We start from the raw sequence: 10,051 nt of genomic DNA, 5'->3' as shown, positions 1-10,051 counted from the left end.
CCGAGCCCCAGCTACAGCAGCGCACGTTTATGGGGTCTGGCCGGGCAGGTAACAGGACACAGCGACATGCTGGGCACAGAGACGGCATAAGCTGTAGGGAGAGCTGGGTCCCGCAGGGCTGGTGCTACCTTGGCCCAGCTCAGTGCCGGAACTGCGGCACCGGGGAGGGGATGCGGATGTCCTGGCCCTTCTCCAGCCGCCGCTCGCAGTCAATCAGGTAGTTCACACCATCTATCACCAGCTGCACCAGCTCCACCTGCGCCAGGAGCACACCGTCCCGACTCGGGGGCTGTCCTGGGAGCTGCAGCAAGGTGCCCGGCTGGCCCCACCGGTGCTGCCACCCCCAGCACCCCGCAGGCCGGTCACACACATGCGCTCCCAAACCTCCCTCCCCAAAAGTGGCTCTGCCCAGCACCCACCTCCGACTTCCCCAGCCGGTCCAGGTTGGAGATGTCGAAGACACTGCCAGTAGCCGCGGTGTCCACACCACCCGTCCCACGTTTCTGCAGCCGGAGGTTCTCCAGGATCTTAGGGAAGCGGCTGTCCTGGTGCCCAGAGGAGGTGTCAGTGCTCAGTGGGACCATCACAGGGAAGTCGGGGCTCCGCAGCTGGCTGCTCCCCAGGGCAGCCCCCTGGCCGCTCACAGCACCCCGCCAGCGGGCTCATAATCCCCGCAGGGAGCTCTGCCCTGAGCAGACCCAGGCTGACACCCGGGTCCCCGGCCCCTCCAGCTGCAGATGCTGGCAGGGGCTGGACCCTACGCTTCCTGGGGGAATCCAAGCGAGGTCCCGAGTGAGACCCCGCACCTCCCGCATGGCTGGGCTCCCTGCGCCCCGGCAGCCAGGGCTCCCTGCAGCCCTGGCCTGACTCCCCATGAAACCGGCCGTGGTAATACCTTGCTGAGCAGCGGCAGCTTGATATGGACACCCGCTCGCAGCCCAGTGCCCAGGTTGGAGGGACAGGTCAGGATGTAGCCCAGGCGCTCGTTCCACATGAACTCCCAGCCCCGCTCCTGGATTAGCCGCTCCACCTGGGGTAGAGGCACAGGCAGCGTCCAGCCCCCAGCTGTGGGGTGCTCAGCCCTCGGCATGGCAGCACCCCCAGCCCCGGCCAAGTGCGGTTCCGCCGCAGCCCTGCCTGCCCCTGCCCGTCTGTCCACCCATCTGCCTGCCCACGGGGCTGGCGGGCGCTCACCTCCTTCAGGCCCCGACAGAACCGCTCGAAGACGCGCTTCATGTTGCCGCCCTTCTCCATGGAGATGATGCGCGTGTGGTCCTCCTCGTTGATCCAGATCAGGAAAGTCTTCTCGTTGTTGTGCCTAGGGACAGGGCAGCGCTCAGCCACGCTGGTGGCCCCGTGACCACCCAGCCACCCATGCCAGCCCCGGCCGTGCCCCTTCTGCCCCGTGCGCTCTGCCCAGGGCTGTGGCTGGGAGCGCGTTGCCAGCGCACGCCCCAGCAGCAAAGCCACCAGCCAGATGCTCCTGGAGACGGGCCGGTGTTCAACCACCATGCGCTGCAGGCGAGGGGTGCTGGCTCCAGCACTGCCAGGGATGAGCAGCGTGGTGGCAACCCTGCCTGGACCGGGGGCAGCAGCACGGTGGGAGGCGGCTGTGAGGTGCGGGGTGCGTGTTGAGGTGCTGGGTCAGGGGGACCGCACGTGCTGTGGAGGCTGCTGTAAAGGCCCTGTGCCGGTGAGGGTGGCGTGGGCAAGCGCGGGTGCCGGCTGTCACGCTGTGGGTGTGTGGGATGCTGCGTGGGGTGTTGCAGAGCTGCCGGGAGGGAGCAGGAAGATGCAATTGTGGCAGGGTAATTTTGGGGGCAGGCAGAGTGTGCAGAGAGCCAGGAGGAGTGCTGGGGATTGCCTGGGGAGCAGAAGGCAATTACAGGTTTTTGGCAGCCTGGAGCACAAGGTGCTGCAGGACGGTGAGAGAGGGTGGGATCCGCAGCAGGGGCCGGCTCCGAGGACGCTGGGGTTTGTGCGTGGAGCGGTTGCCTGCTGACTGCAGCACACAAGGGGATCCCAGGTCAGTCCGCAGAGCCCAGGGTGAGCACGGCCCAGGGGTGCGGGGGTCTGCGGTGTGGGGAGCATGGGCAACACGGGGAGAGGGGCTGGGGCAGCCCAACGGAGCCACAGCATCTGCCACCTTTCTGCCCTGCTGACTGCCCGATGCCGGGGCAGACCCTCACCAGATCCCTCGGGCGTCGGGCCAGTCCCGGGCCATTCCTGCTGCCGTCAGGAGCGGGGACACCGGCTTGTCAAAGAGGAAGTGGTCCTGGAGGGAGGCAGAGTGCGTGGGCTCACCAGGGCTGTGCGGCTGGTGCCCACCATGTAGGTGATGCCCCGCAGCTGTCCCAGGCAGGGCAAGCTCACGCGCCAACCCACCCACGCGCAGGAGCCCCTGCCATCCTGCCCAGGGAGGCTGAAGGCTGCTGGTGCACAGCCCACCCCGTACCAGGGGCTGGTGGGGCACCGGCTGTGTGCCACAAACCCACCTTCCTCTGGGCAGGGACACGGGGCGAGAGCCGGGGGGGGGCGTGAAGTGCTGGGGCTGCGTTCAGTGAGCGGGAGGGCTGAGCAGCGCCATGAGCAGCCTCTGCGCTGCAGACGGCCTCTCTGGGGAGGGGTCCTGGTCCCCCAGTGCAGCGGGGCTGGGAAGGAGGATGTGGCCTCCCAGAGAGGCAGCGCTGGGGACAGGGTCCTGCTCTGTGGGCACCTGGGGTGGCTGGCTGGCAGCTGGACCAACTCACGTCAATGAGCTGCTGTTGCTCCTTCTCCGTCATCTCGCTGAGACGGTAGTACCGGCCCGCCAGGTCCCCGGTGAGGCCGTTCAGCGCCTCCACAGCCACCTTCTCCACCTCTCGCCGCTCAGCGCGGGTGCAGGCTGGTGGCAGGCTCAGCCCACGGATGCTGCGCCCAGTCCGGACCCGGGATGAGAGCACATAGCGCTCATCGAAGTGGCCAAACTTTATCTGGAACAGACAGGAGCCGTGGGGCGCTCAGGGGACGGCACTGGTGCTGGCAGGGGCTCTGTCCCCCAAGGCTCGGGGAAGGGCCCCCATGCGCAGCACCGCTGCCCGGCTCGTGCACCTTGGTGGCGTCCAGGTCTGTGACGTGCTTCATGGTGCGGGGGTTGTATCCGTTGTGCCGATCCTGAATCACGGGGTCAAATAGGTCAGCGAACACCTGGAAGCCAGAGGGACACTGTGCAGCACAGCAGACCCAGTGCCCTGTGAAGCCCCTGACACAAGTCCTGCTGCCAACGTGGCAGCGGGGCGGCCACAGCGGGTGGCTGGGGCCAGAGCGCGTGGGGCTGATGCAGTGACCCACCAGGCAATGCTGCCCAGGGAAGCGGGTGCAGGGGCAAGCTGGGGGAGGTTGCAGGGCTCCAGCACAGCTGCTCTGCAGGGGCCAGGCAGGAGGAGGTGGGCAGAAACATCCCCGACTGCTGGAGGTACCACAGGTACCAGGACTCCTCCGGCTGCCACAGGTACCGGAGAGCCTGGAGCATGGCAGGGCTCTGGCTGCCACTCACCTCATAGGTTTCTTCATCGCCAGCAACCATGCCCACAGTCTTGATGAAGGGGTGGCCAGGGTTGTCGACACCCGTCTGGATGCACTGGTCCAAGGTCCAGCCATTCGGGGTTGCTTTGTCGCAGAGCCTGGCGTAGATGGCTGGCGTCAGGCTGCTGGCCATGCAGTTGTTGTGCTTCCGCAGGTCGGGGTACTCGGCACTGCGGTAGGAGAAACTGATGAGCCCTTTGGGGCCAGGGACCCCATCGCTCGTGACCTGGCCCCACAGGGACCTGCGGGAGGGGTGTGTGCAGGGGAGCCCTGGGGAGGGAGCTCAACCTGCTCCGCTTGTCCGCACCAGCGGCAGCCAGCAGCAGTTACGGGCATCACACAGCGAGGGCAGAGAGCAGCCCAAGCCCAGGGCTGACATTGCTGCAAGGACAAGAGCGCACAAGCAAATCTGGACTGGTCGTTAGGGTGCGGCTCCTTATCAGCCACGTACCAGGGCGCCGGGGTTGGGAGAGCTTGCCAGGCAAGTGGTGGTGGCCACGTCAGCCCCAGCCCCGCACTGAGTCCATGCACTGAGCTGCCAGGACAGCCGGGCCATGGCACGGGGATCTCGCTCCCCTTCTCCTCCCCAGAGCTGCCCCGACACCAGCCCCAAACAGGGGGTGGCTGCTCCCGCTGCCCCTTCTGCCAGGTACCAGGGTCTGCCCGCACAGCGAGTGGGGCAGGCAGGGCACACAGCCCGTGGGCACCCCGGACGGATGCCCCGACCTCCCGTCCCTCTGCCTCCTGGGTGCTGTGGGGCCGGAGATCGGCTGACCCCGATCTGCAGCCGGTGGGAACCGCACAGCTCTGACGCAGTTTATTGTATTAGGGGGATGCTTTCCTCTAATCAGCTTAGCGGGAGGCCGTCTCCTGACCTCATTCCCACTTTAGCCAGACTTTGTGGTTGTTCTGCGCTCACAGGGGGATCATCGGGGCAGGACTCTGACAGGGCTTTCCTTGGCCAAATCCTCCTGCCGGCAGGTGGTGCCTTCGCTTCCCTCAGTGGGACAGGACTGGCCCTTGTCAGCCCAGGAAACCTGGCTGGTGGCGGGAGTGGGTCCTGAAGCCCCATTTGCGCCTGCCTCCTTTCCCTGGAGGGTGCTGCCTTGGGGGTGGCACGGCTTGGGGGGAGGTCCATGTAGAAGAGGTGCCGGGGCTCGTGCAGGTCCAGGTCAGTGGGAGCTACAGCCGGCGACCATTCCCATCCCCAGCAGCGAGTCCTGGCACCCTCCCAGCGCTCGGGTCCTGCTCCTGGGCACAGGGTGCCAGGCCGGGCTGCCAGCGCCCAGCCCCCGTGCTGCAATGCAGAGTCGCTGTCGCTGCTGCCGCCTCCTCCCCTGCATCTACAGGCCAAGGAATGTGTGTTGGCCCTTCGCCTACAGCTTGGCTACTGCTTGTGGCTTCCTGCGCTTTGCAGAAAGAAAGGGAGGTCGGGCTCACATTGTCTGTTCTGCGTAGCACTGGCAGCTGGCAGCTCCAGCCTGGGCCAGCACAAGGAGGCATTTGCTCCAGGCAGGAACTCGTCCCCCAGCCCACACACATATCTGTGCCGTGCTGAGACGCCCCAGTTCACAAGGCGACTTGCTGTGTACAGGGTGCAGCCAGCCCCAGCCTCCCCCACTGCTCCTGCCCCTGCCGTCAGCTGGCTACTGACCCACGTCTCCCCAGGGAGACATGCTCTCATAAAATGCATTTTCTGGTCAGAATGGGAGACTTGGACAAGTTCCTCCCCTGTCCCCAGCACGGCTAGTGCCTCCTGGCATGCCTGGACCACAGTCTGCCTTGCTCTCCACTCTGGTGCCTGGTGGCAGCAGACATGCCCAGTAAGCCAGCTTACTTCCAGTAAGCAGATTGCTGCAGGTTTAAGCATGCTGCCTGTGACAGGCAGCCGTACCCTCACTGAGGTGTGCGGAGTCCAAAACCCTGAGACTCTGGCCCCTGCCTGCAGGGCCTGTGCTGCTGCAGTGATGATTTAACTCCTGGTCCGAGAGCACCCTCCCCCAGAACAGCCCTGAATCACAGCCAGCAAATCTGGGAATCTCTCTTCAGCCTTTCTGGAGCGCCTGAACCAAGCTGGATGGTGCCAGGATCAGCCGGGCCATGCAGGGACGGAGGCGCTGGACGCCGAGTGCTGTGCTCACAGACTGCCTGTCCCTGCAGCCCGGGCTGCGTCCCGCCGGCTGTCTGGTGGCCTCTGCCACAAGTGTGAAGGCAACACTGCACTTGGTCTTACTCGGGCTGCCTTGGCCCCTTGGCTTTGGACCCCAAAGCTGGTTTTACAATCATGACCCTTTCAGCACCATATTTTGTTCCCGGTGCCATGGCACCGAGCGATAGGGTGGGCTTCCCCCCGGCCACAGAGGCTGGAAGTGTCTTCAGTGGCAGCCGGATGACTGCCAGGAGCGAGACGGCGCAGGCATTTTGCCAGCACTGGTGCTGTCCTGCCAGGCAGCTCAGCACCGCTGTCCTGCCTGCGACCTCGGGGTGCAGCTGCCTGCAGTACTGCCTGCAGCAACAGCCCTCCCTGCCTCTGTGCCACAAGGTGCTTCGCCTGGGAGCCCCGTTGCGAGCTCAGCAATTATGATTAGTCCGTCTACTGACTGGGCAGCCTCCCCGGGAGCAGCAGCCCCCCTGCATCTCCCTGCGGCTCTTCACCACTGATCCAGCAGCCTCCGGCACCCTTCCCGGCGTCACCAGCTCTGATGGCAAGCCCCTCTGGAGAGACGTGGGGGTGCATGGGGCAAGCGGCACCGACCCTGCGCAGTGGTGGCGACTGGCAGGAGCGGGGTGCTAGGGGGGTTGCTGTGGGCAGCGGAGCAGGAAGCTTGTTTATGCAGGAAGGGGGGGCTCAGGCTCTGTGTGTGGACACTTTGGCAGGGAACCGTCCAGACGTGGCACTGTGCCTCGTGTAGGATCACAGCGGGCACATCCGTGCCCACGTCTCCGTGGGGGGGCTGCCCGTGGCCCCCCCAGCGTGGCCATTCGCCCTGTGGCACCGTGGAGTGTGGCTCAGATCCCTCAAGGCTGTTGCTGATGTCTCCCGTTATTTAACTTAAAGACTAGAGGAACAAAATCCCCAGGTGGGTTGTCTCGCCCCCACAGAGCGGGACGCTGCGGCTCACCCCGCGGGCTCCGTCCAGGCTCTTTTCAAGTGTCAGCACCGTCACAAAACCATTCCCGGCCCAACAGACCCTCCCAGGAAGCTCATTTTAGAGCTTTTCAGCCACATCCCCTACCTCGACTTCATCCCCTCCTCCAGACTCACCTCAGTCCCCTCCTTCCCACAGATGGTTCCTGGCTGTTCCCCCAGGCCCGTCCTTGTTTTCAGCATCAACATTCTGAGCTGCTGTTTCTCCCCAGCCTCCGACCCTGCCACAGAAACGCCTCTGCAGCACGGCCGCTGCCCCCAGCCACAGCACGGACGCAGCCGGTGTTCCGTGCGTGCCCAGGTTTGGCGGGGACAGGCCAGCTCTCCCCAGACCGCGGTGCCCTTGCCTGCAGGAGCAGGACATGGGCAGAGCTCCTGCTTGCCTCCCGCCAGCCAGCACATCTCACAGGTGCTGCTGTTTTTCCCTCACTATCCTCACTCGGTGAAGACCTGATCTCTGTGGCTCTGCAATTGTTTAGAAAGCTTGAATATAAAACCCTCTTGGGAGGTGAATAAGCAATAACACTGAGCCTCCATCATTATCCACACTCGCTCCATCTCCGTCCCCTCGTTTCTGCGGCCCAACCCAGCACGTCCGAGCCCCCCGCGCTGGCTCTCGGTGTGCAGCTTTCTGCACGAGCAGGGCTCTCGCCTGCAATGCAGCGCCGCGCCGCTCTAACTGCACCGTGTTTGGTGCAGGGATCACAGCAGCCGCGTGCGTCTGGAACGGTAACGTGCTGCCTCCTTCTCCGTTCTGCTCCCTCCCCGCACACAGCCTCTGCCGGCATCGGGATGGGGAGGAAAACCTGCTCCTCGCTCCGCTGACCTGCCCTGAGCTGTGCCAGCCGAGCAGCCGGTGCCAGTGCCAGGCGGAAGGACCGGCCGGTGGCTGCCACGTCGCTCTCCCGGCCACATCCCTACCCTGCCCGGTCCTCGCGAGGCACCGGCAGCTCCTGCCTCCAGCCCCCATCTTGTGCCTTGGCCCTCCGTGCTCCTGGGGGCCGGGCAGCACCGGGCAGGACCTGCCTGCACCCCTCCCGGCCTCGAGGCCTTCGCAGCCTCATCGCAAGGGCCAGCGGTGAGCGGAGCCGCCGTTAATGCCCCCGCTCAGTCCCCAGGGCAGCCCTTGGCAAAGAGCGGTTCGAAGGGGGTGACACGAGACTTTCTGTGCTGGAGCTTGAACCTTAGCACTGCTCTGCCGCCGCGATGCTTATCTGGCTTAAGGGATCAGGCACAGGTTGTGTAAATCGGGCCCGCGGCGGGGCCGGCGTTACCCCAAAAGCACCCCTAAGCCAGGCCACGGCCACGCACGTGCCGCCGGCTCAGCTCCGTGCCCCGCTCCCGGGAGTCCTGCGGGCGCATCTCAGGGCTCGTCTTCACCCGAAATCCCCCGCGGGAGGCGAGGGGGCTGCCTGCTCAGCACCGACGGGCCCCTCCAGTTCTCTCTAAAAACTGCCCCCGAGACGGAAGAGCCGGGCCCTGCCAGGGGACCTTTCCTTTCCGGGAGAGGTGCCCATCGCGAGGGCAACGCGCGGGAAGGCCGCCACCGCCCGATGGGGCCAGGCCAGGAGCTGCCGCCAGCCCCGGGCGCTGCCGAGGAGCCTCCGTCCCTGCTCCGACACCGGCTCTCGCAGACGGAGCTCCCGGGAGGAGAAAATGAACCTCCCCTGCTCTGTCCCGTTCCCACTGGGACGTTGGCACGTCCCCCCCGCTGCCGGCGACACCGGGGCAGAGCCCGGGGTATGTCCTCGCCCCGGGAAGGCCGAGCCATCCCCCCGCAGCCCCCAGCCCCGTCCTCCCCGGGAGGTCCCCGCAGACCAGCGCTTGTCCCCCTCCCGCTCCCACCTGCCCCGGGCCGCCGGCGCCGCGGCTTCTCCCGGTGCCCCGCGACCACCGGCAGTTCCGGGGCTCCCGGCCCGGCCCCCGGGGAGGCCCCCGCGGCCCCGGCTCAGCGGGGGTCCCCGTGGCAGCCCGGCACGGCGGTCGCGGGCCGCCCGGTGCCCGGGGAAGCCGGGCAAGGCGCGGAGGCCCCGCCGCGGCGGCGCCGGTGCCCTTGGGCGGGGGGACGGCGGGGCCCGCGGCGCCGGTAGCCCGGGGCGGGGCGGCTCCGTCCAACACGGCCGAGCCCCCCCCGCCGCCGCCCGGGGCTCCGCTCCTGAGCGTCCCTGGTCGCCCCCCCGCCCCGGCTCGGGCTCGGGGGCAGCCTCGCAGCCCTCCCCGGTGCCGGTGCCGCAGGGACCGACCCCCGCCCGCCGCTGTTCCCCCCCCCCCCCCGCCCGTGCGCCCCCGCCGCCCGCGCCCGGTACCTGGGCGGGTAGCGCCGCCGCTGCCGGTCGCCCGCGCTGACCGTGTCCCGGGCGAGCAGGAAGCCGGCGGCGAGGGAACCGGCGCCCACCATGGCCAGGAGGCCGGCGGAGCGGCGGGCGGAGAGGGCGCGGGCGAAGGTGCTGGCCATGGCGGCGCGGCGGAGCCGGGAGGCGAACGTGAGGGGAATGGGAACGGGAACGGCGGCGGCGGGGTACGCGCGGGGCGGGGAACCGGCCGGGCACGAGGGGGCCGCAACGGCACCGCCACCTGCTCGCCCGCCCCGCCCCGCCCCGCCCCGCCCGCCGCCTTCAGCACCGCGCGCCGGACAGCGCCGGAGGGGCGGTGGCGGCGGGCCGGGCCCCGGGACCCCCCCACCCCCCACCCCCGTTCCGGTGCGGGCGGGCGCGGCCCGCGCCGGCGGAGGGTGCGGCTGGGGCAAAGTCCGCGCACCTAGAGCCGGGAGCGGCGGAGGCGGCTCCCCGACGGCCCGCAGCCGCGCGCGGGATGCGGCCCGGCCGCAGCCGCCGGCCGCTGGCCGGTTGTCGGCGGCTCGGCCCGGCCCGGTGCGGGCGGCGGTCACCGGCCCTCCCGCCGCGCTCCGTGCCGCTGCCCGGCGCCGGGCGCTCCCTCCGCAGCCCCCGCACGCCCCGGGGGGACAGGGCGGTCGGCCCGCGCACCCCGTGCCCGCGGCACCGGCGGGGCCGCACCGGCGAGGCGGGGAGCGCGCCGCGTTCCGCCGCCGCAGACCCCGCAGCGGACGGGAGCGGCGGCGGACGCTGCCCGGGGGCCGCGCCGCCCGGTCTCTCCGGCGCGCCGAGAGCGGCCGCCCGGCACGGTGGCGCCTCCTGCCCGGGGTCCCGCGGCGCGCGGTTGCCGTGGTAACGCGGGGCCCGGCGGTGCCGGTGCCCGGCGCTGGGCCCGCGCCCCCACGTGCGCGCGGCGCCCGCCGCCGCCGCCAGGGGCCGCCACGCCGCGCCCGCCCGCCGCCTGGCCGGCCCGCCCCCCTCCCCGCCGATTGGACGGCTGCGGCCG

General features: G+C 68.7%; 1 protein-coding gene across 1 annotated transcript; it reads right to left on the bottom strand.

Annotated features, from left to right (window-relative positions):
* Positions 1–12: 12 nt before the first annotated feature.
* CKMT1A (creatine kinase, mitochondrial 1A) lies at positions 13–9,320 on the bottom strand. Its single transcript, XM_074837636.1, has 9 exons — positions 9,019–9,320; positions 3,536–3,734; positions 3,091–3,186; positions 2,751–2,972; positions 2,190–2,275; positions 1,195–1,318; positions 896–1,030; positions 420–545; positions 13–256 (listed from the first exon to the last, which is right to left on the bottom strand). The coding sequence occupies exons 1-9, from the start codon at positions 9,165–9,167 to the stop codon at positions 140–142; spliced, it is 1,254 nt and encodes a 417-aa protein (XP_074693737.1). The 5' UTR covers positions 9,168–9,320; the 3' UTR covers positions 13–139.
* Positions 9,321–10,051: the final 731 nt, after the last annotated feature.

Source organism: Strix aluco, chromosome 12, assembly GCF_031877795.1.
Source record: "Strix aluco isolate bStrAlu1 chromosome 12, bStrAlu1.hap1, whole genome shotgun sequence".
Lineage (NCBI taxonomy): Eukaryota > Metazoa > Chordata > Aves > Strigiformes > Strigidae > Strix > Strix aluco.
Note: the sequence above shows the minus strand (reverse complement) of the source record. Positions and strands in the feature narration are given on the sequence as shown.